Source organism: Stegodyphus dumicola, chromosome 1 (genome assembly GCF_044657685.1).
Source record: "Stegodyphus dumicola isolate Sdum_Otavi_A_Nest chromosome 1, ASM4465768v1".
NCBI lineage: Eukaryota > Metazoa > Arthropoda > Arachnida > Araneae > Eresidae > Stegodyphus > Stegodyphus dumicola.
In genome coordinates, this window is record NC_140768.1 from 201120943 (window position 1) to 201146621 (window position 25679).

Below are 25679 nucleotides of genomic sequence, written 5' to 3' on the forward strand. Positions count from 1 at the left end.
TAAATTTATTTTTCATGTTTAGTTAGCCTGTTATTGATTAATAAACTTTTTAATTAAAAAACAATAAAAGCATTTCCTAGAAATAAAGATTTTGATTTTAATTTTTTAATAATATTCTTGACTCATTTTTTAAAACCATTTAATTCATAATATATCCATTTGATATTTTTATGCACATTTGCAGGCCTATTGTAATTAATAAAAGATGTTTCCGTTGCTTATACTATACATATCTCGTATAGAATCATCTAGTCTTTTAAACATTTTGCCAACGGTAATAATTTTCAAGTTAAATATTTTAATATTTTCCTTTTGTACCATTTTAATTCCCCAAAGAAAAAAAGAAACAAAAACGAAGTTTTTAAAGTTGAAATTCTCACTGAATCGAGGTTTAAATCTTTTTTTTTTTTTTTTACTTTGCATTCCATCACTATGTTCTGATTTTGTAAATCTGAGCATAAATTTCTTAATATAACCACATTTTTGTCGGTAAACTTGTTTTAAATACGTTAAAAAATGCTTAATTTCTTCACAAACCATTACCGAAAATAACATCAAGAATTTGTGCCTATGTTACTTGTATACTAATGCCATTATTATCTTTTAACAAAATATGTTCGACTTCATTCATAAAAGAGGATACTTGTCATCAAATGGCAATATTGTTCACATGCTTATCACATAGCACTCTATGTGTTTATTAAGTTTTAATCTCTTTCTATCTCCAGCTCTGCCATCATGAGCAGCATCTACAAGGATAAGGCTAAATTTGACCTCATGTATGCCGAAGTCAAAGTTCGTGAGAGTCAAGTGGAGGGCTTGTCGCGCAAGCAGGAGCAGGCATATTCCTTTGACCACTATTATGGCTCATATCCTCATGCATCTGGGTCCAGTATGGTGCCTAAAGATTATGGGCCCAATGGAGGTTTCGTCTGTCCTTCGGAGGTACACTATGGCAGGCCGCACAGAGCCAAGAACAGGAAAGGCGAATGGAAAGTTGTCGTTAATGTGGGGGAATATACTCAGACGTTAAGGATGGAGAAGTGTCTGTAAGTCATCTCATATTGTTGTAATTTATGTTTAATTGTTTGTATTTTGTTATATGGTTATTGGTTATTATCATATATTTATTTTTATTTAACCATTCGGTATATTTTAATGATATTTTGACGTTTATTCATCATGTGTTTTATGTAATTTTTAATTTATGACCACTTATTGTGTCTGTTTATTTTTAGTTGTGCTATTACTTTGAAATATTTGTAATTCTAAGTAAATAGGCAGTATGGTTGCAAAAATAGCTTAGAAAAGATCGGAGATAAATACGCTCAATTTTTTGTAGCCGTTGCGATAACTAGCCTTTTCTCGCCAACTTGGCAATATTTTACGAAATTTCCAGAAAATACTAGGGTCCAGGGTCGGTTTATCCAAAAGGTGTCGTAGGCTCTAGAACTTTTACCAGAAATGGCCAACACAAGTGAAAAATCACACTTGATGCAATTCTTCACTAGCCATGACCCGATCGCCACGCTTCGATCTCAGAGAAGATGATCCATCCAGAAGCGGTGAAACTGGTGATCTGGATTATTATGTTTTTTAATGTGTGCCTATGATTAGTTGTCACCTGCAAAACCTACAACAAACAATCGTAGCTAACATAATTAATAATATAAAATGTACCATTAACTATAAGAAGGCTCAAAACTGCTTTATTCTCTATACAAAAGAGGTAGTGAATCTGGCAGGGAGCTAAATCGTCGCCTTACATCCCAAAATATATTTATGTCAATATTTTTGTCTTAGATTTATTAATATGTTACTTATGCGCATCTTAAAATTTATGCATAGTCGCGTATTATCATGCACAAAAATTCTCTCTCATTTTTCGTGTTTTTTCATATCTTCATGAGATTTTTATTTGAATATTATTATTATATATTGCGTTAGGTTATACGTAGTGTAAATCTGTAGATAATGCCATCTGATCTGTAGCCGAAGTTTATTGCTATTTCATCATTTTATCACAATTAAGAGCATGATATCACAACAGGATAAGGTAGAAATAAGCATACAAGACACCGGGGTCTTAACAAATAGTGCTAGAGGTATTGTCCCATGACGTTACTGATTCAGAAAAATACATTATAGGCTCTCATTATAGGCTAAATCTTTTAAAATTATTTACAGTTGGTACTTTTAATAAGTTCATTAACGCTGATGTAGGCAGACAACACATTTATTTTGAAAATGCTCTGTGAACTTTCACAGTAACATACGAAAAATGTGTTACATATTACTCACAATAAGTCATGTCACATATTTACCTGATGAAAAAAGGTTTCGTGTTTGGGGTTGAGAATACTTGATTGTCCCCCCCCCCAATCCTTTAGGAACAGTTTATTGCTACAAACGAAAAAATTTCGTTCTCATAATATACTGCCATTGATAGTTATCGGTTCTCTTATAGTGAAATGCCGTAATTTATAAGAATTTATAAGAACTATATAATTTATAAGAGCTTTATAAAAACTTATAGTTTATTATTGTGCTTCACTTAACAGAGAAATTTACTAATTATCATTGTTAAATACATTTGAAAAAAAGGCTTATTTATCAACACTTTATCCTTAGGCCAACACCTTATTATTATTATATATATATATTACACACATATTTAATCCTTAGGCAACACTTTAACCTTATATTTATACTAATCTAATGCCTGCCTAAACTATTACACCTGCACCACAGTAATGATTACTTTCTGATGAGGGAGGAATGGTATCGTGTTCCAGGTTCTTTCCAGATACAAAGACCAGTGTCCAGGCTGAATCTTGACTCATCTGTGAAAAGCGCTGTACTCTACAGAAGTTTGTTGCATGTTCCTTGCATCATGGTAAACGTACTTTCTTGTGTGCTGCAATGAGTAGGACGTAGACAACGAATCTTCTGGCATATAGCCCTATTTCATGAAGCCTTCAGGGTACTGTAGACGGTAAAACTCGGATTTAAGTGGTAGAATACAGCTCACATGAGAACTGTGAACCTGTAGCAACACTATGTCGCCGCGTGGAAAGTGCCAAATAACGATCTTCAATTTCATTGTTTGTCTTCATCGATCTTGTCCAGATCTTCTCGATATATATCCAATGTCCTGAAACTGTTTGCACAAACTGCAAACAACCCTGGGCGTTAAATAGAGCTCTGTAGACACCTGCGCTTGTCATTGGTCTGCTTCTAATGTACCGACTCTTCTCCAGCTTATTTTATCATCCATACGTTCGTGGATACTTATTTTATCCGGTACCTTATAAAACTTACCGAACTCTTGTGAGAAACAGGGCGAATGTTATGAAGGAATACGGTGTAATAATGCGACATGTTTATATCCTTAGAGAACTTCCTTGTTATCTTGGAAACGAACCCCAGTATTCACCGTGGGAGCCGATGAAAGTGATCAAGAAAAAACTGATTAAGCATATCCCCCTTGGGAGGTGACTCATCCTGCTGAAAGCTGTTGTCTTTCCTCTTCTGTAATAAGGCTGTAACGTTACTCTTTTAATTAACCAAGAAAGCCTATCTTAAGTTTTTAAATTAATCTAAAAAGACGAACTGTGTAGTTAGCTCGGTGACGTTACAACGCTCACGGAAATTCCCGAAAACCCCTCGTGCGCTTATATCCGCTCTATACTCACAGCTGCACAGATACGCACGTGCACGCTTATGTATTTGATCTTGAATATTTGCATAATTCTTCGGCCGTATAATAAGTACGTTTGCTTTAATACGTTTTCTAAAAACAGACATAATTTGCAAATTCTCATAATTTTTTACATGCGTGTACACGGAAAGTTAATGCCGCAAAGAAAGCTTTGGTGAAACTCAAATGAATTTTAACTCTGATTCCAGTATTTGTACATATTTATTATTGAGAGTTCTGGTCACTTCAGTATTTGTGTAAGTTTTTTCTTTTACTTCTTTTCAGAGCTTCAGGTAACCCATGCAAGTATGTGGTCAGTCGCATGCAGTCAACATGTGCGCAAGTCTACAGTTATCATCGACTTCTAGTGTTCAATAAAGAAAGTGGCTTGCACATCGATGTCTTCAGAGTACCTACTGGTTGCGCCTGCCACTTGAGGCCTATGCCTGCTAACTATATCTCGAAGTACTCTGCTCCACCACCCTATCACCAACGTCCTAAGCCATATGAAGAATTTGGAGGTCACGTGGAAACAGCACCAGCTCCGCAGCACGCAGAAGGTAACAGACGTCTCAAAATTACTAAAATATCACATATTGCTGATCACCAATTTTTATTGAATTACTAATAGGAAATATCACACATAGTGTCAAAAGTTAAAATGAAGAAATCCGTTTAGTCGTACATTTTACAAAATATATTGTGATAATCAATGTAAAAAAAGGAAAAACGCATTTTGTTTTTTGGTGGGGGACTCAAATTTTCATTTCAAAGCAAAAAATCCTTTGATCATTCAAGCTTTCCCATTCTTTAAACATCGCCGACAATTTTTATAGATCAGTCAATGTCTCGGTTAGTTAGGACTATCATGGTGGAATAGATAAGGCTGGTAACTAGATTCTGTTTCGTATACTGATGATTGAAGTGTTTATGTAGATGGTTTTTGTGGATTTTCGCGAGTCTAATCCGAATAGGAACCGTTTCACCTTTACAGTCTTGTACCAAGGCAGCCTTTCCATTAAACAGATAACTCATCCGTGCTTTATCGTACAACAGCATGTACAGCTAAACAGTCTGTAGAGACATTAGGTTATTATTTTTAGAAGCAGGCAAGATGAAAAATTAGTAAACGTCATCGCCGGGAATCGAACCACGGACCTCTGAAATGCCTGCCCAGCGTGCAGAACCACTACACCACGAAGGCACGCTAGGAAGACGGGGGAAATACCTTGTAAGTCAATTCAATTATAATGCATGGTACGTGGAAAACTTCATTTTACTGGCATGAGTTTGATAACTGGCGAACTAGTTAATGTCACCGTCATTTTCGTGATTTTCCTGAAAATATGTAACGAAATCACGAGTCTGTTTCCTTTAGAAAGTCCTCCATTTGCTCAAACTGTTCTTGACGGGCTTTGCGTTGGAGTTGCACTTTTCACATTTTGCTCGAATGCTTTCTTATTAATTGCTATATTTGATTATAGTTCTAATTTTATACGATTCTAATTTCATAAAAGTTGCTACTTACATACTTTTCATACAAGTTGGTACAATTTTGTCCAATATATTTAATTTATTCTCTCTCCAGCTGAGCGAGTTTTGTAAGATTTGCAGCGTAATTGTTTCTACTGCCATTTTTATGCACTTAACAGAATAATTTGATGTATTTTTCTTAGTGTTAAGAATTGTGCATAAAATATTTAATAATAATAAGAAAATATATTTCCCTTTTATTTAATACTTCAATTTTAGTTTTTGAATAATATATCTAATTGATATAATTTATAATTTATTCGATATAATTTATTCGAGTAATAACTTTTATGAGACATTATAGACATTAATGAAGTATATTTATAATTATAGAAACACGCCAATATAAAATTTAAAATTATACGAGCAGTCTTACATTAGCCTAGATTTTTAACAAAACTATCAGTTCCGACGGCGATCAGATATAGGTAATTTTTTTTAGGGTGTAGAAAACATTTGATTTTATGATTGCTTTAAAAGTCGGCACCAATAAAATGTCGATCGTTATCCAATTTTAAATGTTTCTGATGTCATATATTTCTTTAATACAGCATCATTTAACAATTTACAAGCCAGTGATTTGTAATGAAGAGCAAATGAAGTTTTGTTCAATGTTAATTTCGGAATTCTGAATTTAATCATAAAATCCTGAAGATTAAAAATGTTGTTTATTAATTTTTAATTAAACTGTTTTTCGAGTAATGTTTTTATTTCATGGTGCTAAGGAAATTTCGATATTTTCCATTTTTTAATCATACAATGATTTTTCGTACATTTTACTATTTGTAGTATTTTTTTGTATTAAAGGAGAAGTGGAAAAGATAATTAAACGTTTTCTTTTGCTCAATATACCTTACTTAAATCGCAGAGTAATGTAGATCATTCAAAACAGGTCTCCACGGGCTTTATTTCATTAAGTACTAATCTCAAGTAAAAATATTTAAGTTGCAGAGCTGCATAAAAACAAGTTCAAATTATACACAGAGGTTACGTAAGAGGCTGGGGTAAAATTTGACTTATTATACGGTTTTCATTTATTGTTTCCATGATTAAAACATTCTTTGCACTTTACGTAATCAATAGCTGCTGTATTTCCCTTTTTTACTTCCTTGTACGAAGTCAAGGAAGTATTGAAATCGCGAAAACTTTCAGGTATCATATTTCAACGTGAATATCCATTTTAACCGTTTCCGAATCCGTTTGAAGACTACTTCTTTACGTGACGTCTGTACGAAAGGACAGAACGAAGGACTCTTTTTTTTTTTTTTTTTTTTCACAAATCGATTTAAAATAAATTCAAGAGGGATTTTTTCCCCATGATTGTCTTTATCTACATAGGTATGTACGTATCTCGCATAACACCAAAACGATTAGCCGTAGAACGTTGAAGTTTTGTATACTGTATTTTGACTGTTATAACATTTCTCTCTTTCTTATTGCAATCGGCAATACAAGTATACATATATAAACGGGAGAGAACGTGGTTGCATATGTATATATATCCACCCCTTTAACCGGTTTAAAGGTCCTTGTAAAAACTATTATTTTCGCAGTCATTGGTCTTATTAACATAGTTTTTTAAATGACGAATATTTTCATACTTTGGCAATGCTGAATTAAAAAAATCGATAGATAATGAAATCTAACTTTTAATGCGATCTGACGGTTCCTATGTTTATATATGGGAAAGTTTTATTTTCTCATAAGAGAAAATAAAATTATAAGAAGTTTGACTCTCGTACGGCAAAAATTGACCGGGATATTTAATTTCAAAATTTGCAGTTTTTGATGCCATTTTCAACTTGTTTTGAGGGATCTGTTAACTTAGAATAATTCTAAGGAATAAGTTTAATTGAAGTGCAGCAAAAATAATAAATAAAATTTAATAGGCCGTACAAGGAAATCAAGTGGCGTTCACATTAGGTTTTTTTTTTTTTTTTTTTTTTTTTTTTTTGCTTTTCATATGAGTAGTTGAAAGTCTGAAATTCATTTCTGTATAGCATTCTAAGCAAACACATAAACATGATCACTTAAGATTACATTTAGTGTAATTCCCATATTTTTGTTATAAATAACTCCCGACTAACTGAGAGTAAATTAATTTGTTGCAGATTAACAAGCCAATGTTAGAAAAACGTTAGGTTGCCTTATTGCAGAATGTTGGGAAAAATGTTATAACGAACTATATACTTCAAGCAAAATTTTTTACCGAAAACAGAAAATGGAGAAGAAAATGAATGGAATAACATCAGTGATAACAAATGATAAAATATTTTGGAGTTGTTTTTATCTGCAACACTATGTGATTTAACTGTGCGATTAATTATATGAACAATGTACAAGTTCTAATTGGACTTGTACACTGTTCAATATCTCTTGTAAATATCGTTCAAGTTCAAGAAAATATCGTTCAAGTTCTCTTGTAAATACTTTCTTTAATGTCTTTTATAACTCAGTTTTTTTCATTTGCAATGATGTTCATTTTCCTATCATTTACAGTGCATTTGTTTTGCTCTGAAACTGATTTAAATTACATAGCAGAATGACCTGCATATTAACTGCTTTAAAAATGCAAGAAAATTCCTAATAGTATTTTTCTGTTGACTATAATATGGGCTAAGCTTTTTTACTCTGCTTTAACAGTCCGGAATAACCATGATTTTGAGATAACCAGGCACATTGTCCCCAGTATTATATCTGAAAATCGAGAGTTGACTGTATTCGCAGTCACTAGAAAGAGAAACTTCCTTTGCATCATGTTATCTTATAAGGTATTTTCTCCCGCCTTCTTAGCATGCCTCCGTAGTGTAGTGGTCAGCGTATTTCATAGGTCCGTGGTTCGATTCCCGGCGAGGGCGTTGCTCATTTTTCATCTCTTTTTCTTCCAAATAACCCAATGTCTCTACAGTCGCACCCGAACTGAAAGGGTGGTGGATGATGATTCTCCACACCCAGGATTTGGCGATTGGGCCCCCTTAATCCCCAGTCGCCCTTTAAAAGGGGGAGTATATAAGGTATTTCTCCTGCCTTCGTAGTGTAGTAGCCAGCACGTTGAGCGCGTATTCCAGAGGTCCGTGGTTCGATTCCCGGTGAGGATCATTTTGGTCATTTTCATCTCTCCTGCTTCCAAATAACCTAATATCTCTACAATCTTATTAAACAGTTTTGTTTAGGTTAGTTTCTCTGTTTGTTTTTTCAAATATTAATGTAATGTGTTGACCTGTTACTATCGAGAAGATAAATTTTCTTGGAATTTTCTGCACATTTGTATATGCAACATTTAATATCTTTTTTCTTTCTATTTTTGTTAATTAACGTGTAAGTGATTTTGAACGGATGTTTCTTATATATCCTTGCTAATTCATCAAATTAATCATTGTAGAATTTCCGTCTTTACATCTTCGGATAGATCAGTAAATAATTTACGAAATGAAATTTGTTTTGGAATTTTTAATATAGGTTATATACTTTTCCGATACTGATCGATTGATCGATGGGTGCTGATAATCATGGACCTGCTATCAGTGATGGATTTTCAAATCAAAACCGTCAAAAAAAAATTAAATTACCTGAATATTAATCTCACATCATCCAATACTTCGAAAGGCTTTAGAAGAACGGTGATATCACGTATTTCTTTATCAGCTGATTAGAGGGATGAATTCTCTTATGTTCAAAGATAATAATTTGCTTATTTCCACCCTCTGAAATACAAAATAAGTAAATAACAACCATCTTAAGTATTTTAAAAGATTTTAAAACGATTTTAAATGCGCTGGAAATTCAGATGATGCTTTTTCCTATCACAACAATCTTGGTCTTACAAATTACTAAAAATCAATTCTTGGGTCGCCTATGAAAATAGTAATAATAAAAATCTAAAAGCCCTCAAATTACGCCTTAAGGGATTTATTTTTTCATTTACAGATTTTGACAGCATTTGGGCTAAAAGTGTTTAAAACCAGCATGTCTTTAGAATTTCCGATAAACAGTCTCGGGCGCTGAAGATAAAAATATTTATTTCGTACAGTTTGTTGCCACTGCTCGCTTTGAAATCCTTCTAAATAATTCTCTAAAGTTTAAAAAATATGATATAGATAATAAATTCGAAATTCAAGATTTGGATTTCGGTTGGAGGTTGAACGTTATTCAAAATTTGATGGCTGTAGGTGTCGTTCTTTTTCACAGTGCGAGAAACATACGTACATTCATGAAGATTCTTCATTATTTAATTTCTCTAAGTATAATACGCTGTGTATTATACGCCAAATTAAACATTATAGTATAATACGCCAAATTTAACATTTGGTGGCAACAATTTTAAAAAGTGATACAACCGTTTATACTGGTTCGATGCAAAATGCCATTTCCAGACTACTAGAGCCAGTTTCCCTTAGAAAGTCCTCCACGAAGGCATCCCTCCCTTTAGGCAGATAGCTCTCGAGGCTTTGCTGTAATTAAATAACCTAACCTAACCAGACTACTAGTCCTTCTGGGCTAACGCCTTTTTAGGCTAAATATCAACACTAATAAAATTATGTAACAATAGAATTGATAGCATAGAAATGGCATATATAAATATGACTACTTTGAATATCGTTAAATTTCTCTTGGTTTAAAAGTTTTGGTTTGAAATCTGAAAGATTTTAAAATTTCCGTGCGTGCGTATTAATAACCTCTCTTCTTTGTACTACTTAGTCACATATGATGAGCGTGGTGTCCACCGAAAATATCGCGGCAAAAACACCGCGGACGAAAACGTCGCGGAGAAAACAACGCAAGGCGAAAACGTCGTGCTACAAAACATCGTGGGAGAAAACATCGCAAAGAGAAAACATCGCAGTTCTAAAACATCGTGGTACAGAACATCGTCGTCGAAAATAAAGCGGTTCAAAAACTTCGCAGTTTAAAAACATCGCCGTCGAAAATATCGTGGTAAAAAATAAAGTATCTACAAATCATCGCATGACGATAACATCGCAGACATGCTTTTTTCAGGCTTTAATAACTGTAAATGGATATTCCCATAATGATTTGTGAGCGCAAGATGTAAAGAAGGATAATTTTTACTTTCATATTTTTTATTAAATATTAAATTTTTGCTGAGAAAATAAGAAGGAAACTTAAGCATAGAAAATTAATGCAACTTATATAGCACTTAATAGAATTTTAAACCGACATAGTTAACTAACAAAGACCATTAATAAATCATTTTTTATAAAGTTTTTACAGGTAATTTTTCATAAAAAGTATAATCTATTAAGTTGCATTTAATTTTCTATGCTTAAGTTTCCTTCTTATTTTTTCAGCAAAAATTTATTAGTTAATAAAAAAATGTGAAAGTAAAAATTATCCTTCCTTACATCACTTGCGCTCACAAATCATTATGGGAATATCCATTTACAGTTATTAAAGCTTGAAAAAAGCATGTCTGCGATGTTATCGTCATGCGATGATTTGTAGATACTTTATTTTTTACCACGATATTTTACACAACGATGTTTTTAAACTGCGAAGTTTTTGAACCGCTTTATTTTCGACGACGATGTTTTGTACCACGATGTTTTAGAGCTGCGATGTTTTCTCTTTGCGATGTTTTCTCCCACGATGTTTTGTAGCACGACGTTTTCGCCTTGCGTTGTTTTCTCCGCGACGTTTTCGCCCGCGATGTTTTTGCCGCGATGTTTTCGGCTGTAACCGATGAGCATAGTTGTGATAGCTAAACAATTATCATTGATTATTTAGTGCATTTTATGATTTGCGTTTTTCTTATTTAATGAGTTTAGCTCAAAATGGATAGCACAAAATATTTCTTTTGCTCGTCTTTTGCACAGCCAGTCGCTTTCCAGAGACTAAATAACTTCCTTGTGCGGCCTGTTAAATTATACGCAATTTTTGCTGCGCTTTATTTAAACTTATTTCCTCGAATTTCCTTAGAGATACATTTCTCATTCAGTCAATTCAGTTCTCATTACGCTGTAAGGCAAAAATTATAATAACTCAAAACATCTTCCTTAAAAATTGTGAAATACAAAAAACCCTAAAGCACCGAATACAGTTAAAAACAATTAAAACATAATTTTTGCACTAAAAATTAGAGTTTCCACCCAGAAAATAAGCAATTTGGTCAACGAGCGAAAAGACAAAGCTTTAAGCGCACCAAGATTTAAAGTTTATTCATAATCAAGTAATTTCATATGAAATTTAACTAATTTCAAGTAAACCAATCAGGTAATTTCATAAAAATATTTAATGCTTTTAGTAATAAACCAAAAATATTGCTTTTTTTTTAATCGCAAGGTTTTAATGAATCGTTTCAGTTGAACAACTCAACACATTAGATGCAATAGAAATTAAATAATTACTGAGTGAATACTGCAGCTCACTCTATAGTTTCTTTGATAAAGCAGCTGCGTTTAATTATGCTCCAAAAAGGACTGGCTCGAAGGAAGAAGGTTTCAAGTATTACCTTTTTCATTTCATGAAAACATCTTATTATTTAACAATTAAATACGAAGAATGAAAACATATCAATCTTCTCAAGTATATTTAGTTTTGTGTATTTTTCTGTCTTTTTTAGGGGTATATAATGGCAGTACTGATATTAGCTGAACTATCGATTTTTTTTATTTGCTTTTAAATTAAAGATTTGATGGTAGAGGACAAAAATGTCATGTAGTAATCATCATATATATTATTTCTGTAGCTCACTTCCTTTTTCTTTCTCTATATCTATATAATGAAATAAAACGAATCTTTCTCAAAGAACAAAGAAAAAGTTCAAGAAAGGAGCTTAACAATAATATCACAAAATTGACTAGACATACTGAAATAACGAATAACGAAAATTCCATGCAAATTATAGGTACGGTTTCAGCCAGATAAGACAGTTTCAATTTAAAGTTGCAATACAACACTCCGACAAAAGATTTGTCTTTAAAGGATGTAAAAGGTAATAGAAACGAATTTTGTATCAATTACGTACCATATTTCACAAGAAATCTTTTATAAAAAATTATAAAAACGTTTTATAAAAAATAATTAACATTACTAATTAGATATGTTATGAAATTAAATGTATTCTTATTTAAATCAATTAGAGCATCGAAAAAGTATAGTTAAGAACTTGCGTTTATTGCTTTGAAATCGCTTAAACTGTTAATCAATAACAGGCAGATAAAAGCTGAAATATAAATATCTTATGCTTTGTTGTATGGCAACACACTGACTCGTGAAAATAATAGTATTTTATTTGGTAGTGGTAAGATATTGTTTTTAAATGTCCTACTTTGTTTTTAAATTACCTATTTGTGTGGTATGTATTTTAAAAATTGCTAAATGGCAACACATTGGGAAACGGAAGATAAAAGGTTTTATTTCAAGCAGTGGTAACATATTACTTTTAAGTAGCTGAGTCAGTTAATCAAAATTCATTGAATTCAGAAAAAATAAGGAAAAAAAAAAAAAAAATCGAAGTTCTCAGGTTTAAGAATGTGAGATGTTCGAGAAGAGAACGCTATTGTATTGTTGTTTAATCGGACGCACAAAAAATATGTAAGTATATATATATATACAAATAAAATTTAAAAGTAATTCTTCAAGCTATAGCCTACGTGTTATGTCGCGAATTTCAATTATTAGTATGTGTTTTAAGTTATTGTTCTAATATTTTTATTTGTATTCAGGTATATTTAAATCTGGAAAAATGTATTCTTAAGTTGTTAAGGCTTTAGTTAACTCGTTATTCTTGAGTAGGAATTGTAACAAAGGCGAGAGACGGTTGGAAGGAAACACATCTGGTTTGCCAAAATTTTACACAGTAGCGTTGCTGTGAAGTCTATTACGACCACGAAGGTCTATTATGTCAACCAAAGTCGAGAGTGAATTGGAGGCGCAAGACCAAAGAATATGTATTGTACATTATTGGTTTATGGCCTTTTTGCTAACAATGGAGGCAGTAGGGTGTTGTGTTGTCGCCTTTTACTAATGGCGTTTGAAATGAAAATCGCCTTCCTTTCGCTTTGTTATAGTTTCAATTTTGTCTACTTCAAGACAGTGGGGGGTGTATTAAGCTTAGATAATTGGAGTCTGGTAAAGCTTAGTTCCGCTTGTTAGTTGGGGGTCCACTTTGTTTCCCACGTTTTTACTGAGTACAGATGTTGGCTCATTGTGAGATTTTTCTTGTTTTGGATTCGTCATGGGGGTGCCATTTTCTCAGTCTAGGTAAAGTAAAATTCTGGCATTGGTGTGATTTTAATTTTATGATTTTTGAAAGCGTCTGAACTCACAGAGGCGGAGAAACCGAGATTTCCTGGGAGGTTTACACCTTGCTAGGATTCATTCTGATTCTGATTTTCAAGCTAAGAGAATAAGTGGGAGCTTGACCCCTTGCGGGTCTTGCTCTACCGAGCGGCATGTACCAGTCGGCTGCGGCTACGGATTCTTGGCTTTGATCAGATGAGAAATTACATTAAAAAAAAAGGCGCTAGAGCTCATCGCAAAAATTTATAGCATCGTCGTTTCTCCATTATAATTTTCCGAGAATTGTTATTAGGTATTCTCAGGGTGATGCAGATACCAGTGGGTTTCTTGTTTAGCCTGCCTAGTGCCTTTCCAGTTTGGGTCCTTTCAAGGCATTTTTCCTGGTTTATTGAAGCGTTCCTGATAAACACTGTTCCGGATTTAAAAGAAGCCTCCCGATACCTGCGTCTTACTTGGGTCTTGATTTTGTTGAAGCGTTAGCATTCCTAATTAAGAGTGTTCCTGATTTTAAAAAAAAAAAAAAAAAAAAAAAAAAAAAAAAAAAAAAAAAAAAAAAGCTGCCTGATACCAGTATTTTCCTGGGGGTTTAACTTGATTGAAGTGTTCCTGAATGCAGTGTGTATCATTGACCTGCATCCGGCAAGCAGCCCGGTTTGGGTTTTGTGGATTTCTTCGAATGGTCAAAGAAATGAGTTGGACGATCTGTTGAACTATTAACACTCCGTATTAATCAGTCAAAGAAATAAGCAGGACTATCTGTTGAACTATTTTAAACTCCGTATTTATCCGTCGATGATGGCATACGTGAGAAAATAGGGGTTTGATGTATGAACTTCACCCTGTGAGGGATTTTTTTTCCTGTCTTTTCTATTTAAACTGTAACCGAGTAATGATACTTATATTAATATGCGTGTAAACGAAGTGAATAGAATTAAATAATGAGTAGTTATATTAATGTACTTGTAAACGAAATGATTTGAAGATTTAAGTAATGACAAGTTATTTTAATATACCTGTAAACGAATGATTAGAAAATTGGTACAACCACCTAAATTGTGAGTTATAGAATGTTAAAAGAAATTAGTACACCTACACTTAACATGAGTGTAAGATTTAAAATGATATATATGTTAATTTACATCTTAAGCTTAATTTGTAGGGGACTGGTCAGTTTACCTAGTTATCATATGTTTGAATATTCTAGAAATTAATAAATGTGTTTGATATATATTCTATGTTTCATTTGTTTAATTTAGTGTGTAATTTACTGTGGTCTGTAATGTTCCTCCATTTGTTTGAGCCGGGAAGCTTTTAAGAAACATGGAGTTTTGTTGAATTTAGGTTATTGATTTTTCCTTTTGCATAGGTTACTCACAACGCGAACCTAAAAGTTAAATTGTACTACCACTATACGAATGTTTATAAGAATGTCGATATGATATATGAATGTTCATATGAATATATATATTCTTGAGTTAGTGTGTCCGGCACCATAAGTCAAAGTTAAGAAAAGTTAAGTCAAAGTTAAGTTTAAAAAAGTATTAAAACGTCCAAATTTTAAGATATTCAACATCCGTGTAAAGTGATATTTCGTTCCTATGCAAATAAGTATAAACACCTCGCTGGAAATAGAACATATCCAATGCTATGATTTTGAAAACCTTTACACTACTTTGAAGAAATTTATAAAAGTTTACTTACTCTACCAAATTTATTTCCTCAGATTACTACAATTATTCCTACTGAAAATTGGCAACTGTTCTTAAAAAGTGTACTTTTTAACAATTATATTAAATTTAATAACAGCATCTTTAAGCAAGTACAAGGTTTGCCAATGGGCGGAAATTTTTCAACAGCAATTTGCGAAATATTCCTGTTTACCCAAGAATATAAGTTTATTACTTAACCTAAAACTGAAGATCACAAATACTTCCAGCACATGTTTCGTTATATAGATAATGTTATTGCATATATTTTTATTCTTATATGTTGGTAAATTGCGCATTTTTTGCTTTAAAAGTGAATGAATTATGCTGTTCTTCTGTTCCAATTAAGGTTTTTTTTAACCTTTTTAAAAATCTGCATGCAATAGTTGTAGAATTATTAACAATTTAAAAGTTTAAGTGGCGGGTTAAGCCTAGCGAACTTCCATTTGTTTACAATGAAAATCAGTAGAATAGTGAATTACGTCTTTCTGCACCTTCAAGTGTCTTTTTGGTGAGTGGGACCAAACGGAAACTTTTTGTTTTGTGCACAAAAAATCTGCCGTCTCGCCTGCTGGCGAAATTCCTTGTTTTTGTGTAGAAACTGTAATTTTAATTGTAAAATTTTTTAAATTGTTTTAACTGTATTTGGAGTTTTATGTTTTTCGATATCTTTCAGATTTTAATGAAGATATTTTGAGTTTCTATGTATTTTTGCCTTGCCGCGAAGTGAGAAGTGAATTACTTGAATGAGAAATATACCTAATGAAACTCGGGGAAATAAGTTTAAATGAAATTCAGAAAAGAAAATGTGTATAATTTAATATTCCGTACAAGGAAGTCATATGGTGTAAACATCAGATTATTTTCTCCACAATGCGAGGCGCATACATTTAATGCATACATACACACACATACATAGAGATTTTTCATTATTTATTAACAGAAATGTGTATTTTATTTACAAATGGATAAAAATAAAATAAGAGAGAATTTAAAAAAATCAGATGGCTAGAGACATATTAAGAACCAATTATACTCTGTTTAAGAACAAGACAATTGTAAAAAACTTTAGGCAAAGTTAATACCATCTATTGCACTAAGCCTAACTAGGTTTCTTTTAAGCAATCAACTAAGTTACGGTCTATCAGTGTAACAAAGACCACCGAATACTGGTAGTTCAACCACGTTCGAATTTCAAGGAAGGGGCTGGCCGCTTGGATGTTTTCGTCATTTAACGCCTACAAGCAACGTCCCTAAGAAAGTTCTAGGTGGCACTAGACAGCTTTCATATGCTTTGTTGTATTCGCCTGAACGACGTATAAGACACTGTATTTATATATACAATCAATGCGTACTAATTTAGCGAAGCGTCAGTGTGGTCCCCCTTCTTGACATCTGGGGCTGTTCTAGAGGTGGACGTGGTGCTTAACCAGCATGGTAGAGGCACAGTGCCCACGTACCCCGTCACTTGTCACTTGTATTTGACTAAACAAACAATCAATTTAGCTAGGACGATTTCTGTACGGTAAACTTTATTTTGTGAACTTTTACTGTGGGCATGCCTTTCATAAATGTGGTCTGTACGGTGTCGGGTGTACGGATAAGTAGTAAGTACAAAATAATTCCTATCAGGGCAACTGGCTCCTTTTTTTCCACCGGTGGGAATTCGTCTGATGCTTCTTTTCGAAGATCTGCTTTCATGATCACTGCTGTAATAATCGGCAATCTTTTTTCTTTTTTTTCTTCCTTGCAGCCGATCAGTTGGGTTACTAAATTTTCACGTGGCTTCCCCTTTAAACGATATAGTGTCACCATTATAACCATCTGCATACAAACATAATGAGATCCTTCATACGTACAGCATACCAAACGAAAAACTTAAAATTATTAGGGCTCTCTAAATTCGCTATAACACAAACAAACCTTCCGCACTTTTGTGTTCAAAATTCTCGAAAAATTGAATATTTAGTTGATATGTTTGAATATATATGTTGATATGTTTGAATATATATGTTGATATGTTTGAATTCCAAAGTATAATCAAAAAATATTTCGTATAGGTAATTTCTTACAGAAAATTAATGCTGGAAACTTGAATTTTTCCTATGCGTCATTATTATTATTAGTCCAAAGGGGCTTTGTCCCTGAGGGACTATTGTTTTCGTTTTGCGATTTTGCCTCGAATAACTCTGAATGTCTGTTTCATCTTTCAAACTATTGCCACCAAATATTATCGCTATTTGAAGAAATTAAATAATAATCAGCATAAATGTATGTATGTTTCTCGCATTGCGTTAAAACAACTTACCAAGAGACATCCAATTTTCAATGACGTAATCCTACAGAAAATATGGTCATCTGGAAGCCCAGATTTGAAATTTGGAATTTGTTTTATTATCCATGTCCAATTTTGTAAAACTTTAACGAATTTTGATTAAAAAACTCAAGGACTTCAAAGCGAGCCATGGCAACGTTGTACAGAAAAAAACATTTTTATCTCCAGCGCGTGAGACTGTGTATCGGAAATTAAAGATATATGCTCAATTTAAAATTATTTAGCGATATGGCTCTTGAAGTGAATTTTATGGTTAAATGCGAAGAATATGATATTTAATATACTCACGGACTGGAGGAAACGGCGTTCGTTCAAGTCCCCATCTCTTTTCTTCTTGCTTAAAAGCAAGATTGCTGCAAATATTTAATAAATAAAGATAACACACAAAATTTTAAAAGAAAAAGCCCTTTTGGACGTACTTTAAAATCTGAAAAACCTTCAGATTTTAGTTTTTTCTTTCAGATTTTAGTTTTTTCTACTTTTTATTATTATGTATGTTTTCATAAATATACATAATAATAAAAAAAAGTTGAAACTAAGTTAAAATTTAGTTTTGTTTTAGTTAAAAAGAAATTCCAGCCCGTCAACTGGTTTCAGGCGTCAACATTTGGCAAGCATGCAATTTGAATTTTGAGACCACTAGAGGAATACGCTTTCGAAGCTTACTATTTCAGCCTGCGTTCAACTCAATGTCGGTAAATAACCTGGTAAGGAGGTTGGTTTTTTTAAACCCAAAACAGTGTTAGCTCATAAGGACTATTAGTCTCGAAACGGCATTTTGCATCGGTTCACTATAAATGTTCGTTTCACGTTTCAAATTGTTGCAACCAAATACTATCGCCCTGTATCATGGTTAAAGAAATTAAATAACGAAGAAACTCCATGAATGTATGTATGTTTCTCGCATTTTGAAAAAAAAAAAAAAAAAAAACAGTATCTATAGCCATTAAATAACTTCTCCACCTGAATATGCGCACCTTGGAATTTTGAATTTGTTTTATTCATATTTTGTAAAACGTTAACTAATATTTGATTAAAAAACTCAAACGATTTCAAAGCGAGCAATGGCAACGCTGTACGGAATAAAACATTTTTAACCCCAGCGTCCGAGACTATCTATCGGAAATTTTAAACACTTGCTGTTTTCAAATATTTTGTGATTCTGTTGTTAAATGAATGTTAAATGGATTTTACGTGGCGTAAGCGCCAAGAACGTGATATTTAATAAAGCAAGCATACAAATGTTAATAATAAAAAGACAAAAGTTTTTGCAAAGCCATCTTAGTAAGAAAACTGAACATTGATATGATGAACTAAGAAAAGACTGAAAAAACAGAAAAATGTATGCTGCACTTAATGCTGCACCGGGAATTCTACACGTATGCTGCTTTTAAAATTTTTGCAATTTTACTGTTGAATTGTATATGGCGTAAGGGCGAAGAAAATGATGTTTAATAATATGGTTAAAAAAAAAAAAAAAAAAAAAAAAAAAAGAGGGTTTGTAGGAGGGAGTGTAATAGCAGACTGGTAGACTGCGACTCAGCGAGAGCGTAAAACATCCTCAACAAACAACTTTGAGCAACCGCTAAAATCTGAAACCTTTCAGATTTTTTTTATGTGTGTGGCTGGTTTTTTGACTATATGTAATGAAAGTATTGGGGGCCAGTTCAGATTATGAAGTTCCCGATGGACGATAAGCAAAACAACCTTCGATACTCTGCGTTAGTTAATTAACCAAACAAAAATACTGACATTTGGCTCGATAGTATTTTATATGACTCATTGTGCAAAGCTGTTATGTATATCTAAACATACATACCTTCTCCAAGATTCAAGCCTAATATCCAGTCGATAAATAAACACTTGCAGCACAATTATAACTAAATGAAACATGTTTTTAAAGCCGTATATTTATACACCACGGCACAGGATCGTTTTCCTCCCTGCAAGACCAATGTGAAATTCAGATTGGAATTTATCTGTTTCAAAACTTCTTATGTGATAATGTGCATCATAATTAAATTCATTCTTCGTTTAAATTAAAGATACGCTAAGTTATTTTCGAGTTTACAGCATGTCGACTTTCTAATATAATTCTTCTATTTTCTGATCATATTTTAGATTCTGATGATGAAAACCAAGAGAAAAAGAAAAATTCTTTCAGCAGTACTCTCTGGGCCATTTTAGGAGGCGGCAAGCAAGCAAGCCAACTCGCTCAACAGCCGCAATTCCTAGATGAAGTTCAAAAACAAATTACTTGGACCCAGCAACTAAAACAATTTCCTCAACTTCTGAAGCAGATATCTCCCAATCAGGTAAGAAAGTTTTAGTAAAATTTAAAGCCATTCCCTTTCAATGGGTACAGTTCGCCTTCTGCCAGGTGGCATTTTTTAAAATAAATGCTAGTCTACTCAGATATGAACTCGAATAATTAAGACACAATAACACGCCGAATAAGTACTAATTCAGAAGTCAAACAACAAAAATCAGCGTTAATTTTCAAAATTTTCACAGGACTAGTTTCGATGGTTTTACCGAACCACCATCCTCAGCTGCAAAACCGCAAATAAACAAGATAGGAAATAATGATTAGATAAGTTAAGAAAGCCTGGACAAGAATAAGCAAGTGGCGCCATCTGTTGGTGAAATCAGAACTAAAACATAATTTCTTTAAAGGCCAAAGGCAAAGATGGATTGGAATTAGGATCGTTAACAAGAGCAGAAAGATTTTTTTTTGAATGTGAAATGCCTCTAGAAAATCCAGTTCTCCAATGGTAGATGCTTTTTGAATAATTTTGGCAGCAGAAAAATTGAAAGTGTGATTTTCGGACCAACAAAGTTGAGCAACAGAAGACTTCTGTGTTTCCTTTTTTCTAACATATGCCTCATGTTCCTTGATGCGAAATTTTAAGGCTCTCTTAGTTTGGCCAATGTAAATTAAACCAAACTGGCAAGGAATCCTATAAATACCCCAAGAATTCATATCCGGAATGGGGTCCTTGAGTATGGAACTCGGAATTTTATTGATGGGAGAATAAACAATCCGAAAGTTAAATTTCTGCAAAATATGAGCAACTTTATAGCTAATTGATGGAAAGAAGGGAATGACAACAGAATTTTTATAATCTCCTGAAACAAGAGTGTGCCTTTTAGTGTGTTGAGATGAGAATTTTTTAACTGCTTGATTAATAATGTTGGGTGGAAAGCCCCTGTCAATAGCTATTGCTTTTAAATAATTTAGTTCTTCATCAAGGGCTAATTTTAATTTGGAGGAGCAAACTTGAAGAGCACGGAAAACATAGGAATAAAATGAAGCTAACTTTTGTTTAGTCGGATGACATGATTTAAAGTGTGGTGGAAGGCAAACCGATGAAGGTTTACGGTAAACCGTAGTACTGAAGTTGTATGTGTTACGTGTGACCAGAATGTCGAGAAATGGAAGAGAATTGCAAGTCTCAAGTTCAAAAGTGAACTGAATAGCAGGATCAATAGAATTCATTGTTGAAAGAACTTTATTTAAATCATCTTTATTACTTTCATTTTATTATTTTTAACTGCTTGATTAATAATGTTGGGTGAAAAGCCCCTGTCAATAGCTATTGCTTTTAACTCTGTTTGAAACAAACTCACTCAACTCTGTTTGAAACTCAACTCTGTTCTCTCACTCAACTCTGTTTGAAACTCAACTCTGTTCTCTCACTCAACTCTGTTTGAAACAAACACATTTTGTTTTCCAAAATAACACATACAAACTGAGGGATTGGCTATGGGAAGCCCCCTCAGTCCCATTCTGGCTGATATCTACATGCATTATTATGAATCAAAATTGTTTGAAACTTTAAACTTCCCTGCATGGTTCTGCTATGTAGACGGTACTTTTACCCTGTTTGAAGGTAATAAAGATGATTTAAATAAAGTTCTTTCAACAATGAGTTCTATTGATCCTGCTATTCAGTTCACTTCTGAACTTGAGACTTGCAATTCTCTTCCGTTTCTTGATATTCTGGCCACACGTAACATCCAACTTCAGTACTACGGTTTACCGTAAACCTTCATCGGTTTGCCTTCCACCACACTTTAAATCATGTCATCCGACTAAACAAAAGTTAGCTTCATTTTATTCCTATGTTTTCCGTGCTCTTCAAGTTTGCTCCTCCAAACTAGCCCTTGATGAAGAACTAAATTATTTAAAAGCAATAGCTATTGACAGGGGCTTTTCACCCAACATTGTTAATCAAGCAGTTAAAAAATTCTCATTTCAACACACTAAAAGGCACACTCTTGTTTCAGGAGATTATAAAAATTCTGTTGTCATTCCCTTCTTTCCATCAATTAGCTATAAAGTTGCTCATATTTTGCAGAAATTTAACTTTCGGATTGTTTATTCTCCCATCAATAAAATTCCGAGTTCCATACTCAAGGACCCCATTCCGGATATGAATTCTTGGGGTATTTATAGGATTCCTTGCCAGTGTGATTTAATTTACATTGGCCAAACTAAGAGAGCCTTAAAATTTCGCGTCAAGGAACATGAGGCATATGTTAGAAAAAAGGAAACACAGAAGTCTTCTGTTGCTCAACATTGTTGGTCCGAAAATCACACTTTCAATTTTTCTGCTGCCAAAATTATTCAAAAAGCATCTACCATTGGAGAACTAGATTTTCTAGAGGCATTTCACATTCAAAAAAATCTTTCTGTTCTTGTTAACGATCCTAATTCCAATCCAAATTTGCCTTCGGCCTTTAAAGAAATTATGTTTTAGTTCTGGTTTCACCAACAGATGGCGCCACTTGCTTATTCTTGTCCAGGCTTTCTTATCTTATCTAATCATTATTTCCTATCTTGTTCATTTGCGGTTTTGCAGCTGAGGATGGTGGTTCGGTAAACCCTCGAAACTAGTCCTGTGAAAATTTTGAAAATTAACGCTGATTTTTGTTGTTTGACTTCTGAATTATGAACTGGAATGTTTGATGTTTTTCGCGATGATTCTAGTGGCTCAGTAAATAGCAATGGATATTCTGATTGTTTGGGGTTACCTACTACGCAATGGAAACTTCCTTCTGTTAGCATGTTATGGCACCTGTGTGAATGGTCCATGGAAGGAAAAGTTGTCGTTAAGATCTTAATGGAAGAAAGGATGGCAGGCCAGCCTCCGGAGACGATATGGAGAGAATATCTGCCATGTACTATCTGTCTGTCAGCACAATATCTGTCATGCGTATGTGTTGCCACTTCCTCATTAGATTTCGGATTTAAAATCCACTGTTCCCTAGTATCATCAAAAAGTGTTTAATTTCTTTCAAAAAATTATTTAGTTTAGATATGCACCTAATTAAGTGCTTTTTTGAAAGAGAGGATAAAAGCCTTCCAGAACATTATGCCAAGTGCTTTGCATATAGGATAACTACTTCAAATTGTGACACAATTTGCAGGTGTAACAATGCCACTTTTTCAATCATTCTGCTTAACCGGTTCTTATTTGAAAAACCTAGTATAGTGCTTTGCGAAGTTTAGGTCGGGAGACAGTTTTTGGTGGCACACCAAAAATTTCGAAGGATTACATTTTTTTTGTACACTTATATATATCTACTTATGATCAGGAGTTAATCAAAATTACTCTATGCATCCAAATTACGTAATTAAAACCTTCACACTATAATGAGAAAAGTCTTTCAACAGCAATAAACTAATTTTAATGTACTTGTAAGATATGTAGTTTTTCTCTGTTGTAACCTCTGACCAAACCTCAGTAAGACTGTAAGAGATTTATCGCTATGTCTTAAAAGTACTACGGAAACTTAAGAAAAGTGTAAATGAACCTTTATTTTAAACTAAAAATAGATGAACATACCTGGGGCTTACAAATCAGCTAGCATTTATGGCGAGAACTCAAAGTAGAAAGTCAACTAAATCTAGATATTTAATAGCCAAAGGCTACGCAGAGTAAATTAATTGCGAATTTGGCTCTAAGACTTTCACTGGCGTGAAATTGCTATTGGAAAGTATAATGTACGGCCGAAGACAGGAACTCTTATCTCAAAATAAAAATCCTTGTAAAGCGGCCTTCAATAGCAGAACATCCTCCGTCTAAACAATCTCAAACCCTCACTTAACTCTTACTAAGTTACTCTTACTAAGCGGGAAAACCGAAAGAGAGAAGTGACAGTAAACATTCAAAACATTGTTTAAACAAATTAAATAAAGCCTACATAGATTCTATTATGTCTGATGTGGAAGTTATACGAGTATGAACGCTTTGCAAAGCGTGCTCATTCGATATCCGTTGCATAACAAACACAACTGAACCAACTAATATGACTCTTTCAGAGCAAAAGTTAACATTTGTCAAATTGTTGCAGTATTGACAGAACGAACTTAAGTATTAAAACTAACTTTTAGCTGCTATCGATAGAAAATGGTATAAATTCTGCTATTATGCAACCTATCAGATGGTAGTTTGTATTATATTAAAATATAATAAAATCAAAAAGTTATTAATGGTTATTTTTATAATATTGTTAACAAAATAGTGAATCTGATATTTATTTGGCATATTGCAAGCGAAATAGTGAACCTCATTTTCCATCTGAAAGGGAGGAAGTGGATTTTTTTTTTAATAACATAAATGGCTGTGAGACATGATAACAGCAGTTCAAGATTAAACTTTTTATCTAACTTATCATTCCTTTTTCTCAGGTCCTAAAACAGCTTCTGGAGGATGATGAGGAAGACTATAGCATTCGACGTCAAAGAATCCGCCACCAGCCGTCCGAACGCCTACCATCCGGGGGATATGCCACTCAGTCGGTACCCGTCGCTGTGCCTTTGCCTGCTCCTCCTCCTCCCCCTCAAATGATAGCCCGGAGACCCGTGGTTAGTGCCGTGCCCATCGACACCCGTCCCATCTTTAAACTGCCTCCTGATGGACATGCGAAAGTCATAACTGTTTCAACCTCCGAACCGACAAAGATATTCAGTCTGACTAAGGAAGGACCCACGGAGGTCATAAGAATAACCAGCTCGGAGGGCGATCAGCGACTACGAATCGGAACGACCTCGTCCAGGTCGACCTTCAAAATCCGTCCAGGGATGTATTCCTTAAACAGCGGCGAACAGATGCATGTGTCTGAGGCGAGCCTGGTACCGGTAGCTCCACAATTCTCTGATGATGGCAACTCCGATGGAAACTTCAAACCAATCCTCAAGCCCATGCCCGCTCCAAAGGGTTCAGACAAAAGGATTGTTGAAGACGAAGATCTGATAGCAGTTGAGAAATCGGAAGATTTCCATACTTTTAAAATTGAAAAGGAGAATAATAAACGTGAGGAATCTCAAGAGAAGGATTCCAGAATCAACTTTTCATATCATCCTATTTTAGAATATTTAAATATGTAAAAAACTGAAATTTTAGTACTAGCAGCTATCGAGCTTAATGGAATGTCTGCTTTTTAAGGTCGTTTTACCATCTTGGCTGAAATCTGAGGAAATTCTTGCTGATTAGAAAATGGCACCTTTTTACTCATTTTACTAATTTATTCCAAACATTAAAACATACTACGTAGTGATTCATATGAAACGAAGTCCAAAAGTTTTGGTATAGAAACTTCTAGAAATCTGCCTTTATAATCACTTTTGAATCTATATCATAAAGCTTTAGGTTCAGTTCATTTATATGAATCACTGTATAGATTAGCTGCTTCATCTTGCATTTGAACGACACAATCTTCCCTTTCGGAAATATCCGTTACAAATCATTTCATGTAATTTATTTTGTAAATAGACGATTTTATTGCTGGCAGACCATTGCATTTTCTTAAACATATTACTAAATGATTGATTCGTATATTAATATTAGTACTGAAATATTCAGTAGGTGATTAATTGAAGATAAATAAAACAATTTTTATACCGGTGTTTGAACAATTTCTTACCAATTGTAAGTTCTTTTTTATTTTTTTGGTTTGTATAAGCTTATCATATGACAGGTGTCTTATTTCAGTTTGTCAAAGCTTTCGTTTTGAGGCTAAAAGCACACATGAAACTGTAATTGAAAATAATTTTTGGAAAACGGTATTAGTAATAAAATGTAATTTAACACTGTAATTAAAGGCAGAATGAGACAGAACACATGCTTGCTATACT

The 25679-nt window shown here is 33.5% G+C and overlaps 1 protein-coding gene across 1 annotated transcript in view; it reads left to right on the forward strand.

Moving 5' to 3' along the window:
* Positions 1–25450, forward strand: part of LOC118191183 (uncharacterized) — an 85964-nt gene extending 60514 nt beyond the window's left edge. Inside the window, exons 3-6 of the mRNA XM_035361986.2 lie at positions 729–1049; positions 3986–4260; positions 19658–19851; positions 24234–25450. Of these exons, the coding sequence (XP_035217877.1) occupies positions 729–1049; positions 3986–4260; positions 19658–19851; positions 24234–24932 (1489 nt within the window). The 3' untranslated portion in view covers positions 24933–25450. The remainder of the gene's footprint in view (positions 1–728; positions 1050–3985; positions 4261–19657; positions 19852–24233) is intronic.
* Positions 25451–25679: the final 229 nt, after the last annotated feature.